Genomic DNA, 19924 nt, shown 5'->3' with positions numbered 1-19924 from the left:
CAGGCTTTAGTTTCTACCAATATAATTGTATTATTTAACAGTTTTAATAAAGACTTTATTATTATTATTATTATTATTGTAGTTCACTATGAGAGAGTAGTAAGAAAAATATAATTGCCCATATATGTTTCACGCATTTAACATTTGTTTAAAGGAACCTGCAAACGGTACAATGCCACAGCAATCCTATAGTGCCCCTCATTTATCACAGACAATAATAAATGCCATTTCATTTGTGGCTAATCTGTATTCGATGACATTTCAATAATAAATAGTCCAATAAGGATATAGCGTAATCAAATTAAAAGTTATTTTCTGGTTTCTTATCAGTTTGATGGAACACCGTCAGATATTAATTCGCGACTCAAAGTTCAATGTTTTATTTATAATCGTTATGATGTTAATGCATTGTTTATAAATTGAATTTGTATTTTTTTTTTATTTGCGTGTGAGTCACGATGTTGAGCAATATTCGTTTATTCTGCATGAAGGTTTTATTAGTTATTTATAAGATGAAAGATTATTGGGTGTATAGATTTCCTGTATATATTAGGTCATTTGATTGGTTAAAAGTCAGATTACAATAAGACCTCTAAAGAAAAAGATGTCCGATTTCTAGCGTTTTCTCCAATTTGTACAAAAATGATTCTCTTATTTCTAGAAATTACCAGAAGACCCAATAACACAGTCGCATAAACCTTCGATAGTTATGACAATCTGCAAACAAAGCAAATAATATCTTGCAACGACAATTTCTTACTATATAAAGAAATTGTCATTCTGAAATATTAAGTGGTTTTTTAAACGTTTTTACATACTTCTACCCTGAAACTTTTAGGAAGGTTTCGTTTGCACAACGCTCCCTTTAAACTATTATTACAATGAAATACTTCTAATTCTACGAATATTCATCATCAATAATAGTTATATCATGCACAATGCCAGGCGTCATCTTCGTTAATTAAATAAACAGCTTCTAAGTCAATTTAAAATCAATTTCTAGTTACGTCAGAACCATTAACCGCTACATTAATCAAAGGGATCTGGCAACACGGGGTTGTTTGTCCCTCGTTAGCTGATAAGACTTTTAATATTAAACAAAACAAGGAATAAAGATAACATTTAAGTGCTGGTTAATACAAACAGACGTGTTATAAATCGAGCGGAGTTAATAGACTGTCTATCGTATTTTATTTTATATGCATTTGTCCGTGTTAATATATTTATAGTGAGTAGTGTCAACTCTATTTTTGAGATTTTATTTGTTTATATGAAATTTTTGTATGGTTTTATGAAATTATTTATCTCTGAGTCACATGTACATTGTATATGATACATTCTGACAATTTTTTACAATATCTAAGTTATTGTCTCTTACCTTAATTTTGCTCCTCTTTGCGATATATAGAACTATTTTGCAAAAATAATGCTTTAACATATACCTGAAATTTTTATTTTTTATATTTCTTTAACTAGCAATGACAAAAACAATTAAAAGCATGCTATCAGTCGGTATATCACGTATAATCTCCCGCACTCCAGTTTTTTTTTTTCAGAAAAGCAGTGGCTTGGCGCCGCTCCTATCGAGCATGGGTTATCTGTGCCGAACACAACAGCGCTTGTCCATTAGACGGTAATCGCTGTGCCACCAACACGAACGCATTGTCTCACACAGAATTGGAATTTTGTTTTTGCCGCGCTATTGCGTTCCAATTTTGAATTCCATTTGACTTTTTTTTGTTACATGTCAATTAGCTATTTGTTCGCTTCTATTTTAGTGACCAGCGTGTCCTTCTCTTCTATTACCGATTATATTTGGGTAGTAACATTAAGTAAAAATTTTTGTTAGGAATAGTAATATAATCTATGGTACATACTTTGTTATAATCAATTCTAATTTCAAGAATCAGTCATTATATTCAATTTGTACTGTGTACAAAATAATCAAACAAGTAGTCAATATAGATTAGTTTAGGTTGAATAATTAATTTCAATCGATATATTCTGTTTTATCGACTTTACACTGTTCATAATATGTGTTCTAGAGGCGTTGTTTTAAAAACATTTTAACAAAATTGTTTCATTATTTTAATAGTGGATGGTGGTCATTTATTATATTATAACTTATACTTAATCTATACGGTAATACCAGATTTATGCAAAGTTGAAATCTTACTTGTGTAGTTGAATCTGGTCTTTTCCTTTTTCTGTGTATATTATGTTAATAAAAATTAAAATATTTAAATACATGTGATATATTATGTGCAGCGTTCATTTAATAAGTGGTTTTATATGTTCACATGATGCGATTTTTTGCTTTCTTTAAAATATAAAAAATGACGTAGTAATTGTTATTATTTTTAGACTAGACAATTTACAAAATTTATGATGATTTCCTCCTATATACATCATTTTTTAAAGCTTCAGATAATAAATGTAAATAAAAAAAAAATATATCGTCTGGTAGATACTTTTCATGTTTTGAATAAAAAACCTACTAATATTATAAATGCGAAAGTTTGTAAGGATGTGTGTGTGCTTGTTGCTTGTTGCTCTAAAACTACTGAACCGGTTGCAATAAAATTTGGTACGTTATCTACGTATATTGTGCTGGGTAACAAACACGAATCCCAACATAAAAGATATATAGGTACCATTTAATTAATATATGATTTATTAGCTGCGCCCCGCGGTTTCACCCGCGTAAGTCCGTATCCCGTAGGAATATCGGGATAAAAAGTTTGCCTATATGTTATTCCAGTTGTCCCGCTGCCTACGTACCAAATTTCATTGCAATCGATTCAGTAGTTTTTGCGTGAAAGAGCAACAAACACACACACATCCTTACAAACTTTCGCATTTATAATATTAGTAGGATAGGATTAATAGGATAGTAAGAAGTCTAGATTGAAACGTAAACATTTATATGTAAAACCTACCTCCACTTCGTCCGCCGATTTTGGAACCAGGTCTTCACTTGCGCGTCTGTCATCTTCAGCGTCTTAGCGAGGGAGGCTCGTTCAGCCGACGCCAGGTACTTCTGTTTATGGAACCTCTTTTCCAGCTCAGCTATCTGCATCCGCGTGAACGAGGTGCGCGGTTTCTTCCGTTTCGGCGGCGTCCTGTTTTGGTATGGGTGGCCAATCCGCCGCGTGATTGGGAATGAGGCTGGAAGAAATGTGATGTTAATGGGATGTTTATATAATAGTGGTTAAGGGTCTTCTCAGCGTTTGTATGTCCACTGCTGGACGTAGTGGTTAAGGGTATTTGTATGCAATTATTTTTGGGGGAGGTTTCCAATTGGGGGAGGCCTATGTCCAACAGTGGACGTCCTAAAAGGCTGCAACGACGTATGCAATTAGCTGTGCCCTGCGGTTTTACCCATGTTTTACATGTACAACAATGGAGGAAAAATAATAGGAATAACGTGATGTTGCCTATGGTTTTCTTGTATAAATGGACTATGTAATATTGTAAGATTCCAAATGGAACCAGTAGTGCTTGAGATGATCGCGTTCTACAACAAACCTTTCTACTTTTAAGTTGTCTAATTCTTTATAGAGTAGCTTATCTGTACCTACATCCAAAGATTACCCAAAGTAAGAAACTGGTACGTTTATGTCAGTTATTTTTTTTTTTTTTTTTTGTATAATTCTTAGAAAATTTTATATTGTTTAAGAACGTAATAATAAGAACACAATTGGGAGAAGCCTCTCGCTCCTGAGACACAGTGTTATACTAGTTCAGGAGCCTAAGGATTCATATAACTACACATGTAACGTTTTCATGCAAATAAAGATTTCATTTATTTATTTATTCATTTATTTAAGGATTTTCATTGCTGGGTCGGCGTCTATTAGGTATTATTGCGTTAAGGGAGTTTTTTTCTACGCCTTTATATAAACTAACTGTCCGCCCCGGTTTCGACCGTGGATGAATTTTTGAAATCGGTCAAGGGGTGTTTACCTGAAAACGTTACAAACATACAAATTTTCATCATTTTAATATTAGTGTAGATTTATAAATTTCAATTATAACAGTAACAATGATTTTAGTTACAAATTATGCATTCAAATTTAACGTCTCGTAATTGTTGCATTCATCCGCTGTTTTAAGTTCCTTAAAAAACTATATTTCATCATATTTCATATCAGTGCTCTATTGTAATTAAAAAATACATCGCTTAGAGCACAAAAAGTAATACAAGAACAACCAACATCTCATACACATTAGTAGTATACATAACAATAACATTATTCAAAAATTCTCGAGTTATCAGTAATAACATCGCAGCTATTAAAGAAATTAGTCCAAGATTACCTTCGAGCTTATCTTCATAATTGAAATCACGATTTAATGACACAACACTCGTATTACAAAGCGCCATGAATAAATAAAAATCTCATTAAATAGCCTGTATTCAATTTAAATTGCTACAGCAATATACGCGCCGTGCAATCAAAACGCTCCATTCATAATAAATCTTATATTACGCGTCTATTCGTGGAAAACGCTTAAAACGAATACAGATTAAACCACAAGATCGTAATAACATAGCTTATGTACCGAAATGCTTAAAAATGGTATTGGTAATTTTGTTGTTGGCAGCACTGGTAATTGTTTATGGTTTTAAGTGGAAAGGTTATACTTAGCCGTTGTATTTGAAACGTTATAATATTTATTGTTGTTTGTATTTATTTATCGTTGGGAAACTAACAATCCAATGTTTAATTTTTAGTTTTTATAGCATTGAAATGCTTTATAAATGAGAAATTTTGAAAGAATAGAAAAAAAAATTGATCCCGGCTCGTGATCAATTTTTTTCTATTCATTTAAAATCCAATGCTTCTTATAAATTATAGACCATCGTAAAGCAAAAAAAGATAAAAATTATATATGAGTACATAAAATAGTTCAAATTGAAGGTCGTCATTCGATAGATAACTTTATGATCAATCAACATAGGTTGACGGACTCTTTGCGACAAAAAAAAAATAATAATATTCTCTATGTTATGTTCTATATTCAAATATTAAAAAAAATAACCGTTGTTTAAGATTGGATACAGTATATAATGATCAGTATTCATTGTAATAGTTCCGATTTGTATTAAATCGTCCGTGTGATGAGCTCATTTTTAACCAGGATATTGAATTCAATGTCACTAGTAATTTCATCGTGAAACGTGTATCATTATGGAGGTATTAATTTATTTTACAATATCGTTGTAATGATAATATGTATGAGGCTTTCAATGGTTTTTGTTAACTAGGTTTTATTTCATATTCGTTCATTGTGAGAGTTTTGTTGATACTTATTAATATTTACGAATGAATTAATAATATGTAATAATTAATCATATTTTTGGTAATTTCCTTATGTATAGATATAGATATATGTATCATTGAAATACCCACTGGAATATACCCATTGATTTATCTAAATGACTTTGTCAAAAAGATTTAAACCTCATTTATAATGTACATACTATACTTAAAACTAAATTGACAAAAATAAGTATGTACCGTATAATTTATATAGATCCAAAGGTCGTACCAACGAATTCCATGCTCAACTTTCATAATGTTTTCAAAAATGGAATCCTATTAAGCCGCCTGCCCTTATTGGCCAACCGACAACCGTAATGGCTGCTTTACGTGACCACAAATAATGTGATTGTGGGGTTTATGCATGATACATGAGCCTTACTGCATGCCGAGTATTAACATACATTTAGACTTATGTGATGAGACATTTATTAGTATATTATAAGAAAAAGCTTACTATATAATACTCCTATGGGTACAAATAAATAAGCGGATAAAATGATATTTAAATTGCACGAAGTTTATTAATGTTTTATTGTTAGTGAAGGTTGTAGCTGGCAATTGAAATACAATCAATAAATTGAACATTACGATTGTAACTATGATCCTAACGTTTATACCAAGTAGCCGTAAAGAAAACTATTTACACTTTATGTTCTTCCATTAGGTTCTAGATATATAAATCTGCCCCTAGATTGCTTTAATTATTATTGCTTGTTTCTTATCATCATAAGAAGTTAACACATGTAAGCTATGCTAAACTAATCCAAAAAATTATTCCAAGATATATATCAATAATAGCCGCTTGTCCCAGCTTCGCCCAGGATCTACCAGGATATGAAGAAAATAGAAAATGGTCCATCAAACTTACAGATAACGTGTCTTACTTTTGCTAAAATAGTTAAAAAAGCGGATCAGAATAACCAGAAATTAACCCATACAACGTCACAAACTCACTAATCCACTACAGCTTTCTTTGAACATATAGATAATTAGGTATCATATCGATATATTTGACGCAACACCTCCACATATACATACACACACATTAACACAAACAAAAGCGTAAAACTATGAACATTTAAATATCTACTTGAAAAATATTGATCACTAGGCGGTATCCGAACACGCGTCATTATACCAAACCGTAGCATTTAAAAAAAACTAATTTATACAGCATTTCAATGCTATAAAACAGAAATTAAACATATAAACTTGTTCGACATACACAAAGTTTACGTCACACGGTATCAGGGTGGAAAAGGGTGGGCTAACAAGATTTGTGCTTCCCTAATCGTGTTACAGCGTATGATTCATGCCTGCCTCGACAATGTGGTTTCCTGTACCTATTTATTGTATGCCTTTATTGTGTATTGTGTACACCAAATGGGGATGTGTGCTTGTATTTTTTAATGTTTTTGCATCTTTGGGCATATAGTTTAGCAGCGGTACGCCCTGACTTCGCTCCTGGTACAAATATAAGCTAAAATTGATATAGCTCCTCTTGATAGCACTGAGGACTCAGAAGCATCCAATGGTGAAAGAGTTCTTGAAATCATATATGAAATAAAACGATATAGCTACTTGAGGTAACTGGGCAGTACAAAAAAGTTATAAGGACGAGCAAAAGGGAAAACACCCATGTAAAATAAGAATATATAAGTTGTGTGCAAACAAAAAATAAAGAAAAACTATATGCAAACTACAAAGGTTTTATTAATAGAAACATATTTTTTAAACGCTCTTGTCTGTACCACCCATGCAAAACATACAAATTGAGGTAACATTTTTTACCTAAAATTATTGCGACGCAAGAATAAAGAATTGGGACCAAAATATAGAATAGATTTATTCTAATCTAAAATAAATCGCGTTAAAAATCCGTTAAAGTCTTTATTTCTAAACTACAAAACATTTGTTTTTTATCTATACAATATTGTGTCAAATTGTAATTTTTACAGTTAACTATTACAGTCATAATCAATCACGCAGGAACATTTAGATTATTTGAAAGAATATTAGAAGTATGGGAAGTTGTAATAAAGCGTAATTATAAGGTACAGTTGAATATTCTGTAAAATATTAGTTATAGCTTTAACTCGTAGTTTCACTAACGTAGTCAAAGGAAGTAAAAATCTCTCTTCAGACACAATACCCTGCTACAAAACCGTTGTGATGAAAAAGAAAGACAAACAAACAAACGTACTTTCGAATTTATAACATATATTATTAGGTATCGAATAAAAAAATATCGTATTGAAATAGAATTAACCTATAATTAAATTGCAATATTTATACAATATGTTGATTAATATATGAAAGAGAGCTGATTTTCTATTGTTTTTATATCGATAGGATAATTCTTTGTCTCAAGCAAAGGTCAAAAATTAACCTTTATAATTTTGTTCATAAAAATTCCTTCATAAAAATCATAACAAAGTAAATTGTTTTATAATCATGGGTCCCTAATCTTGTCTAATAAACGCGGAGAGAAAAATTAACAAACAAATTAAGTTTGAAAGGGTTTAACCGTCTCTGTAATCCCTTTATGATACCATCCCTTGGGTTATGACCCTTGCAATCCGTTTTGCTGTATCATTCTATGATTTATTACATTCTGCTACTTATTCCCTTTTGCGTATTTATATTAGCATAGACTGTATTGTTTTTCGATAAAATTCGAGGATATAAATACTTTAGTTATTTAAAATATATGAGTCAATATTCTGGATACATTTAGATTTGTAATTGGATTAAAGATAAAAGTATTTTAATTATTTTCAGATTAATTACATTTAATTCTTTCTATAATACTTCATAAAATGTTCTGTGTCAAATATTATTATATTCTAAAGTGCAGCTTTCAGGACCATTTTAAATTAAAACAAATTCGAAAAAGGAAGTTACCGGTATGAAACATACTGGCCACACACAAAATTAAAAAGAAAATGTGCTACCAACCAGGTTAATACTGTTCCATATTAAAAAAAATATATTCGCATCCGAGGGCGGGGAAGATGAATGCTCGCCGTCTAATTGGAGTCAGTCGTCACCTGGGATTAGAGCCAGTCACTCCATCACTCAGATGGCCGCATTTGTCTACACCTCGGAAGTCGTGCAACTTCCCGTATGATTCAACTTCTGTTTTGAATAATTAATCGCAACAATTTGAATGTGCTTTATTTAGCTGGTAAATGAGATGTTATTTATTTGAATGTTGTAATCTTATTATGTGTTATGTGCAATGTACATATTGTAGCTATTTAAATTATTTAACACGTGGGAGTTTATACATATTTATTACCTACTTAGTCTTAATCTGGTTCAGCAGAGTTTATTTTTAACATATTCAAACGTTTGTACGAAATATACTTTACAATTACCTTATAATATCTGCCTAAAAGTATTTTGTAGATACTTCCCATTAACTATTTAGTAAAAAAAATACACAGCATGCCTATCCATACACGTATATATATATTACAATCAATTACACAAAATACAGTAATACACATATCAATTTTACAAAAAGAACAAATCATTAACGTCTCACTCTTCTAATAAATATACACCAAAATCCAATACCATCTGCATTAACCCAAAAAATACCAATAAACACATAAACAATCGAATAAACCGTGGAACGCAATCAAAAACAACAATCGCTGCATATCACAATTACAGCGGACTGGGCGGGCGAAAAAACAACGGAAAAACCTCATATATATTGCAGGCAACAACGATACCAATTCGCGTTAGTTACTACGCGCTTCAATCCTGTTGCCTCATGGAATATTCAGGAACCGAATGCGATGCAATTGGAAAATCGGTTGCATTTTCGGACATACGTTTGTTGGTACAAAGGAATGCCTTTATGACGCTGCGCTTTAGTACCTCCATGAGATGTAGACGTTATACAAAATTGCCAATGAATATGTTATGTCCGTCTATAAATTTCTTGCGACGAAAACAAGGTTAGTTCTTTAAGAAAACCAATTGTCTGTTAGTAAGGTCTTTTGTGGTTTGTGTTCATTTTAAAATATCATATTGCTATGTAGTTGATAAATAAAATGTACAATGGATATTAATTTTCGACATTATATAAATTAACAATGACTTCCTGGTTCCGCCCTTAGCAAGTCCAATTTTCACTTGACCCATGTTTTACTATTTAAATTTTAGATACAGTATCTAAAAGAGTTCAAATCTTCCAAGCCTATTATAATATAATAAATTATTGTTATTTAAATTACAACGACACCGAAATAATCTTTTCTCTTAGCTCTGCGTCATAATTTATCCAATTTTAACGCACAAAACATACGTACCAATATTTAATATAACTACAGGGCGGATCGACATCCAAATAATAACAAAGATATTAAATCCATTCACGCAAACGAAATTTCGACCTAAAGCAATTTGTGACCGCACGAATCATTATACGCACGACCTCATTAAAATTTTGTCCCGCAGTTGTCATCGCAACCCAGCGTCAGCCTAATTATGTATAATCGCGTATAATTAAATTTAAATACTTCTTTGAAACGTTTCGTCATGTCCGTAGCTGTGTCGCGTGTGATACATATTTTTTGTAATGCGTGAGAAGATCAAGGGTTTGGCTTTTGAAGGGCTTTTCTTCTTAATTTGCTTCAAGTATTAGGTCATCCTAATACTACCGCGTTTTCAAATGACAAGTTTAGATTTTTAAGAAAATAGCACATGGAATACATTTATACTATTAAATATCTTCGTTTGTTTTGATAACTATTAAACAATATAATATGCCTATAGAACAAATTAATTAGCCATAGTATAAAACCACAGAATAACCGCCAATTCCTCTAAAATTAATTACTTCATGTCGCAAACGTGTTTTTGAAAGAATAATAAATAAGGCGAAAGCTTATCAAATGCATCGTTGAATAACATAAAATGAGTATAAATGTCGCCATTGCTAAATTGTATTTCTCTGTAGAAATATGTAATCTTACTAAAGCGTAGCGGTATAATATTTTACGCGTTATATCGCTCGCGGGGTTTCATATATTTTCACGTTTGAAGTATGGCTTCTTTTATAACCTAGCACGTTATGGATTGCTGATAAAATATATCAGCATTGGGCTCAGTTTATGGCCCATAGCAATATATTTTAAGATATTGAGTGCGTTTCTATTGGAATTTGATCGTGCAGGACTGTTAACACGATATTGTGATGTATCTATTTTGTCACTAAAAATTAAATTGAGAAAAATAAGTATTAGAATCATTTGAAAATTATAATTTTAACATATCATGTAGATAATAGATAAACGAACAAAAGTACATACATGGTATAAATAAAATTAAGAAAACATATTATATTAATCCCTTGATGATGAATTCTGTAGGCAAGCGTATACAATATCACCCTTATCAATCACAAAAGCAAAACAAAACACAATCGAATGTTCTAGCACACATACCGTATATTTTGAATACGCTTTGAGCCATAAAAATAAGGTGTTAAGACAATTTCAGCCGCGTATCATCGCGGGCTCATATGATCTCAAATTTTCATAACATCTGCCCTCAGGGGAAATGCGGAGAGAGGTTTTGCGAAAAATGATAACCGTATAGATTGGTATGGATTGCTACATCGATGATTGTGTGGCTGGCGGCTGCATATTGGCTTTATGTGAAATACAAAACATTTTACATATAAATGTACAAATATCACTACATAGTATAAAGTCGCTTTCATCTGTCCCTATGTATGCTTAATTTTTATTAATCTTATGCTTAAACTACGCAACGGATGTTTATGGGGTTTTTTGATAGGTAAAGATATTCAAAATAAAGTTTTATATGTATAACAGTATCTATTAAACTACTCCGAATTTAACGAGTGATAAACCACGGGCATAAGCAAGCGCGTAAAAAACTTATGAAACAGACGTCAAAGTCGCTTGTGTTTCTTTAAATTAATGCGTCACATGTACTTACCGTCTAGTTATCTGGGTTAATACTAGAAAAATCTAATCAAAATCAAAAAACAAATAGTTCGAAAGTGTAATACGATACCTTTTTGAAGTTCTCTCATAAGTTTGTCAACTCATTACTCGTTTAAAACCGTAAGCGAATAAATAAACAATTTATAACATCTCATTACGCTCTGATCATTTCCCAACATCATCATGTTGTTTTATTGGCACAAATGACGCGCGCCATAAATAAATAAACATCTGTACAACACCAATTATGTACAAATAGCTATTAATTATGTTATTAGCTCCGTCGGCGGACTTCAAACGAGTTGTATGCATAAATACATTGGTATTAAGCCGCGTGAGGAATTTTGTAGTTCCTTCCATATTAATACCTCATTTCGTAGTTGTTAAAGAAACTAAAATACCTTAGAAGTTTACGTTAAAAACTTATCTCGAAGCTATAACTAGTTGTCTATGTTTAATCTTTTTGAGATTTTTAAGCAAACTGCTGCTCTTATAGAAATGGTTAAAGATAGAAGCTTAGACTTAGTATTTATAATAATTAAAACGGAGAGAATATTCGGAAGTATAAAAACTTTGTGTGTCGCAGTCGAGCACGCTTCGACACGAATTGGGCCAGCTCGCACCGGGGAAGTACCACACCCACACAGAAGACCGGCGTGAAATAGCATACTGCTGTGTTTCGAAAGAGAAAAAAAGAACCGAAAGTAATAAAAACCTAGTAGGTAACTAATTTTTTAATATGTTTATTTTTATTGTGTCTAATACAAACTGTTCGTTTTTTCTCGAATACCTTCTATTACATGTTAAATACAGACTACTAATAAATCGCCAACGATATTGTTACGGTTGTAAGAAAATCTTGATTGTTCACCTGTGATTTAACATTCGTGCTGTTCTGCTTGCTTCTATTTGTTGTATAAATAGATACATAATTACTTTAAAAATCTATTTAATCGCAGCTTACAACTAACATATCTTGAGTCCTAAATTTTGACAATGTCCAAAACTCGTTTACGCTAGATTTATTGCTTCTATATGCACTATCAATTGTAATGAATACGTTAATAAATGCATTATAGCGATTTTTAAAGCTATTATATGTTTTATTCTCATAGCTTATAAATCAAAAACCTTTTCTCAATCAAAGATGTAATGATGTATGGTTAATGATAAGAACATTCTAGAAGTTCAAAAAAACAAGGGAATTTGTCAGATACTTATCTACTGTATGGATAAAGGTTGTATTCAAGTAGCAATTAGTAGGTTATGCCATCTAACCTAATAAAGACTGAGAGAATATAAAAAATGTTAGCTTTAAAATAATATCAAATCGTTGACAATTAACTGACTTAATGTATTATTTATAGCGTACAAATTTATATTGTTTATAAAACAATCAACCAAATAGCTTTATTCTGAATGCACAATTTGCAAATGTCTTGATAAACGTTTTGGCCTGAATTCTTATGCTTAGTCGCTTGATAATAATTGTGAGGTAAACGAAGGTAAATCGTAGCATTGAATTGAAGACAATTTTATTATATTACTAAATAATTATGTAATTACAAGCAGCTGAACAAAGCGTTTATGTAATTGAGGGAGAACCGCAGTCTTGAAAGATGTTTATTTTTAATTTTGTTTGTTTTTGGTTTGTAGTTATTAATGTTTTCTTATTTGTAATAGTTTGTAGGTTATGAAATTGGTTATTGGTTGTTTATGTAAGAACCAGCGGACGGCTTTGTTGGCGTGGTGACTACTCCGATAAAAGCATGTTTTAATTCCTATGTAAGTAACAACTAACTCATGACTCATTTATTTTTTTCATTAGACTTCTTCTAGAAGCCCTTTTGTCATAACGTAGTTTTACCATTTACGAACCTCACCAGGTGTCTTTGTTACAGCAAAAAAAAGAACGAAGCTTCGTTGTTTTCCAACAGAATTGCTCTTGGAGAACTTCAATCAAAGCAGCCAATTCTTAATATTACTTCCTAGGTACCTGCAGTAATAAGTTTTCATCTTCATAACAAGTTTTATATAAATCCATCAAGCAGGTTGTGCAAATTTTACTTTTTTATTTATTTTTCACAAATATACCTTATCACCTTACCTTCGCGAACATGTAACTCTAGTACACAAATAAATTTAAATTTTTATCTTGTTTATATGAATTTAAAGGATTCAATTTGATTGGATGAAATAATTTTGTCTTTAGGCACCTCTTATGCATCACGGACGGGGTTAATACAATACCTTAGTCTAAAATTTCATTGTTTAGTTTAATAGGTACTATTTGTTGCAAAGCTTTTCGTCGTATCTAAGATTATTTAATTTCACACCCATTTTGTCATTTATGGTCTTATAATAATTGTCATAGCTGAATAATAGTCTTCGTTTCGTAAGTCAATTATTTATATGACTCCAGTAGCTATCAAAGGAAAATCAATATAAATTCGCAAAGGAATGAGATGTTTCACTACGGCAAAAGAATCCTATATCGCTTTCAAGACACAAAAAATCACATCACAAAATCAATCCGTTGCGACATGAAAGGGTCAAACAAACACACTTTTTCATGTATATTAGTGATGATATTATTATCGTGTAATTACTAAATTTAAAACAAAAACCGATAAAAAGATTACGTTATCGCCGTAAGGTACCCCATTAGGGAAATCTGCGGTCGTCCAGTAAGCGGAAATGGTAACTACTGATTACAAGATCGAAACGATTACGATGCCTATTGATTTCCAAACGCTTTTTATGATTATGCGACTATTAGAGGTAAAAATTAATGTTTTTTTTATTCATTAGCGCTGAGATTATTCGTTGAACAACATGAATTGCAAATTTAGAAATTTTGAGATGAATTTTTTTTATTTGAAAGGCTATCAGGAATAGCATTTGGCCACTTTTTAACAGACTAATACAATACATATAACTATGTTATAAATATCATAACATGATACTATATTATATATATTTTAACATGAGAAGAAATAGCGTCTTACACCTTCTATATAATACCTTCACCTAGCTTTCTTATTTCGGAAATAACAAAATTTTAGTCACATGTTAAAACGAATTAAAAACTACAAAATGTATGGTATAAATGATTTGGTCGTTTATTTAGGTTCTTTATAGTAGCAATAAATAAACCAATACATTGTCAGTATGTCATTGTGTTATTGTACATACGTTTTCTACAATTTTATGCACGCAATAATTGTATCAAAATTATTGGATGTACTAAATTGTAGGTTTCCTATGCTCCTTCATTTATAAATGCAGGTTCATCAATGATTAATTAAAGCTTATCAGTTTATATAATGAATTAACCATACAATATTATTATGTATTTGCTTGTTTAATATTCAGGTTATCGGAACAACGTTTTTGTATAAAACCTACAAGATGCAGCCCGCGGATTGCCCGCCTATAGGAAATTGATAGTTATAGCGTGAAATATCGTAATTTATAAAATTTGGAGTGGTTCAAATTCTCATCATAATGAATCTTCACATGGTAATTAGATGTTTTTCTACGGTAAAATCGGTAACTATCCACACACAAAAATCGTATCGTAAAATGGCTCCTACGTAACCCTAAACCAACCATTTAACACTTTCGACCAGTCTAGTCAGCTGACCACAAACGGTGCCTAACTCGAGCGAGTCTGATACGCTCCAGATAATCTAGTCATTTTCCCAACTGTCTGCATTTCCACAGATTATTAAATGACCACGTAAAGGTTGTTGACCTCAGCGGTTTTGTGCTAATTATAAGATTTTTTTTTTTCGTTATTCTAAACATTTTTTAGAACCGGATTCATTTATCATTGTCAACGATCTAACTTTATCTTCTGTTTTAAAATGTTTGGATTATTGATGAAGGTTTATAAATTAAATTTGTGTTAAGCCAATAGATTAACTAATGTGGTATGGTGGTTATATGACCAATTCTTAAATATTTTTTTTCTTTTTGTTAATTAAATTGGTTGACACAAACGGTTGTTAAATCGAAAATTATAAAATATTTATATGCAATGCAGTAGATCATATTGAATATTCATATTTTTTTAAAAAGACAAATAAAAAAAATACGCATAGATATGGATTAATGTTATCCTCAAGAATATGGACATAATAATGTAGAACCTAATAAAGGAAAAAAACATAAAACTAAGAAGTCATTCCACTTAAGACTTGTATACTGATGACGTAAGATCAGCATCAATTTTATGCCTCATGTAATTTTTATAGTATACTTACATTTAAATCTTTATTTTTAATCAGCTAAATAACATTATTTCAATATTTAAAAGGTTTCTATATTCAAATGTCTTACGCAGAGACAGAGGTCGATCAACGAACCACAGATAAAACGAAATTATCAAACCGGACTTCCTTTTTCAAATATCTGTCAAATTATTGGCGCTAAAATGACAAAGGAGTTGGGTTGCCAATTCACAGCTATTGTCTCAATTATAGGCGACGTCCGCACTTCCTCTATTTGTGGCCGTAAAAAATCACGTCGGGAGGTCCATCACGCGCCAGGATGGGCAAAAAATATGGGCTAAATTGCAATGTAACAGATAATTAAGAGTAGGGAAGAATAATTAGGGTTGTAAGTCTAGGTTTTTTTTAAGCATTCACTACGGTACAATGACTAAACTTAAGGAAGTTTATATTCGACAGATATACTTACAAAGATATAAATTTTTTCAGCCTATATCTGTATTCAAAAAAAAGGATTTGGTTCCTAAATATGTAGCCACCTATAACAATTACAATAAAATATGCATTCAACCAACATCGATATTAGGTACGTTTTTGTATATCAAAAGAAATTTCGGCGGCACTTTTGCTCTAAAATGTTTACCCACCCGACACTAATCAGCTACCTATAATCATTTTTTTTAAACTTTAAAAAATGGTCCAATTTGTATTGATGCGACGCTACGCGACAAATTATAGCCTAGGCGTCATGGCAGGTAAAAAATTAAAAAAAAAAAACAAAAGGAATATATAAAAAAATATGCTGTGACACACGCAACGGTGATCGTCCGGACGTTGCCACTTTTTTAATACAACTGCGGATAACATTGTTTTTATATAATCTGTGTTAGCTAAAGATTTACATACAAACTCAAAGTGATTTATTGTTTTGAGATTGCGATTCGAAATTTAAAAGCGTTCCGGATATTTTGCATTTTGGTTTTTTATTACTAATGCTCTTTCGAAAATGAGCATATTATGCATTTGTGAGATGTGAAATGAATATTAACACTACATTTTATCTAATATATTTCTTTTTATGTAAAATATAAAATTGTGCTCCATAAATTCTTATAAAACGTTTAAATGACATTTATATTTTAAAATAGCCATAAAACTTCTTAATGCAATGGATGGTAAAGAAGACAAAAAATCAATCATTATGAATATAGCAAAGTTATCTTATGTATTATCTTACATTACCTACCTTAGTGAGGGCGAGAGAAAATAACAACACAAATTTCAAAACTTTCGATGATAAAAGTTTTGTGAATTTTAGCAAAAATTTGGTTTGCGAATTCTTTGCATCTTATTTAAGTTGTTTTTATGGCATACAAATGCTTGCAAACAGTTTTCTGCAAAAATTTCTTATGCATAGCACAGTAAAAATTTCAAACAACAATAATACTCTTATAAATTATCGAGTGCAGCTAACATACAATATTATTTTAATTTACTTTTAATAAATACGTACCATTTAATCTGTCTTTCACAACTTGATGAGCGAACGCAGCTGCCGCAGCCTGTCTCATAGGGTCCAAAGCGACACCCCAAGCGCCTAACGCTCCCAGTGCCCTATGAGCTGGTACTCTCACTACCCCAGGGTTGCCAGAAAACCCATAACCAGCTCCCAGTCCTAAGCCGGGCCGTAACAACAACCCAGAATTCGTATACAGTCCAGGGTTATGTGCAAAATTTAATGCTATGTTATTGTCTTTTCCATCGTCCTTAACACTCTCGGATTCAGTGTCCTGATCACTCCTATCATCACTCTCGCCGGAGTTCCGGCGCTTTTCTATGTCCTCGAATTGTTTACCTAATAATCTAGATATACTAAACGGCAGATTTACTCGCGGCTGCGTTTCTGTCATATGCTCGTTTGGAGAGTCTCGATATCGGTCGTGATAACTGTGTTCTGAGTCATGGTCCTCAGAACCTATACTCCTATCGCATTGGCCAGACAGTCTGCTGTCAGAATCTACGTTAATCTCCTCCTGGTCATCATCGGAATGTATAGACGACATTTTCGTCGAGTTCAAAACACTGGCACAAAATGTTTACTTCACAAAAAATTAAACATATTCGAATTTCGAACACTTGATTATCTGTGCAAAAACGCGGCTTCGATTCAATTCGCGCGTAAACTAACCACCGCCCGCGAACGTTTCAAAACACAATGTCAGAAAGAATGAGCCAATCAGCTGCCCCACCTCTTCAAACGATAGTTTGTCCGCAACTCAACTATGCTTGTTGAGTGGAACAGTTTCCGACAAAAGCTTAATACGATTTCCAAACATAAAAACTCGTTTGGACTCAGTAACTTTAACAGAATGGCTTGTTTTGTCTCTTTCAGGCTGTCTCTTTCTACTTCACCCCTAGGTTGTAATTAAGCTAAACTGAACTGTACTGCTGTAAGTTTAAGTATAGTTTCAGAAAAAAATTAGCAGAACATAAGCTGTTTTGGTATACACACATCGAACGTAAACACATTGTCGATTATTTGGTAGAGTGGGATCTCTACATTGTACGTAATACCAAATTTTGGTGTGCTAGAGCGAGATGACAATATTTTTGAGTGGGCGTGTCCTGTAACGCGCTGTTTAAATCCAGTTATGGACTTATGGTCTGACAAATGGTGTACATATTAGGGGGGGCAATGTAAGGAACTATTTTTGAATCTTTTAAGACAGTTAAATTATTTACGTTCGGCGGTCGAGTGGGTTATAGACAATGCACTTTATAATAAAATAGGGACCAGGTTTCATGTTATTGAGATAAGTAATAATGTATTGTGGAAGATAACTGTTTTATTGTATTGGTTTTGACAGCCAGAGTGGTAAAGGGCGTTAGATTATGGTTACCGCGATAAACTATGAATAGTCATTGCTTTTACATTAATGCTTAGTGTTTGAAATTATATGCCATGTTTCATTTTATGGATGATTCATTCGCTGGTCTATTTTGGGTCCATTATAGTATTTGTTTCATAAATTGATTTTAATGCATAGGTATCCGAAGATGGAGAAATGCTAATTCATTTTTGATGCTAACAGAAGAACGCCATGAAGACTGCTCCTTTTTTCTAGAATATTCTGTGGTCTTTTCTTTCCTATGAATACAAACTGAATTAAATATTTATAGATGCGACGGTAGAAGCTCAGCGACATCTGTAGGATAAAGTCTTATTGATATGGAAAAGCTCCATAAAATCCACTAATTATGTAATTCCAATATAATCTATGGTAAATGATATTTTTTTATTATGCTGCACTAAATTCAAAAAGAAAGCCCAGAAAGAATTGTTATCTTAAATATTAACCTATCGATTATTTCTACTTTTATTACTTTTAGTACTAGATATTAATTTATATATTCTTCATTGAATACCGTTAATTTACATTGTTTCATTCATTTTTCATTTACTATTAAAGTAATATATATATGATGAGATTACCTCTTTTCGCTTATCTAAGGAACTTTTATTATCGCTCTCTAGCCTCTAGGAGAATGATCTCATAGACACAAAATTACAAAACTAACAGTTCGTCCCGGCTTCGCCTGAGGTACATATATAGCCTATGTCAGCGAAGTTGCAGCTATCTAATGGTGAGAGAATTTATAAAATCAGTCCAGTAATTTTTGAGTTTATCCATTACAAACAAACAAACAATCAAATCTTTCCTCTTTATAATATTAGTATAGATAGCTCCGTTGCGTCGTGACATAAAATACGAACAAACACACTTCCACATTTTTAATAGTAGTATAGTAAGGAAAACATCGTGAAGAAACCGGCATGTCCAATAATCAAAAAGTTCGACGACATGCGACATCTGCCAACCCGCACTTGGCCAGCGTGGTGGATTATGGCCTGAACCCTCATAGGAGGCCTGTGTCCCAGCAGTGGGAACATATATGGGCTGATGATGATGATGATGATAGTAATGAAGGAAGGATTTCTTTCATGAAATCTCATATATTTACTTATACATAACAATTAAATCTCTTCGTCTTGATAAATATGTTGTAATCCTTTATCGGCTAATAGTTAAATTAAATATATTGTTGTAATGTAGTTAACAGGGAAAGCTGTTAGATTACCAATAAACAAATAAATAAAATGTTGAAGTCAAATTAAATCTACTCTCTGTCTTAATATCACTGTCTCTCTATCACCATCTATATTTTTATTTAAGATTATTTTAAATTTTCTGCTCATTTGTGACTAGCTTGCAGAATATGCGGGCAAAAGACCTAAATAGATATTTTAGATCTTACATAAGTCAAATAATTGTCTGCAAGCATACGTACAAACTAGTTGCGCCCCGTT

General features: G+C 31.9%; 1 protein-coding gene across 1 annotated transcript in view; it reads right to left on the bottom strand.

The window, feature by feature from the left end:
* LOC119837881 (T-cell leukemia homeobox protein 2) overlaps positions 1–17618 on the bottom strand; it is a 29864-nt gene extending 12246 nt beyond the window's left edge. The window contains exons 1-2 of the mRNA XM_038363665.1: positions 17069–17618; positions 2940–3168 (exon numbers count right to left, since the gene is read on the bottom strand). Of these exons, the coding sequence (XP_038219593.1) occupies positions 2940–3168; positions 17069–17618 (779 nt within the window). The remainder of the gene's footprint in view (positions 1–2939; positions 3169–17068) is intronic.
* Between the last annotated feature and the right edge of the window lie 2306 nt (positions 17619–19924).

This window comes from Zerene cesonia, chromosome 29 (assembly GCF_012273895.1).
Source record: "Zerene cesonia ecotype Mississippi chromosome 29, Zerene_cesonia_1.1, whole genome shotgun sequence".
NCBI lineage: Eukaryota > Metazoa > Arthropoda > Insecta > Lepidoptera > Pieridae > Zerene > Zerene cesonia.
This window is presented reverse-complemented; position numbering and strand designations above follow the sequence as displayed.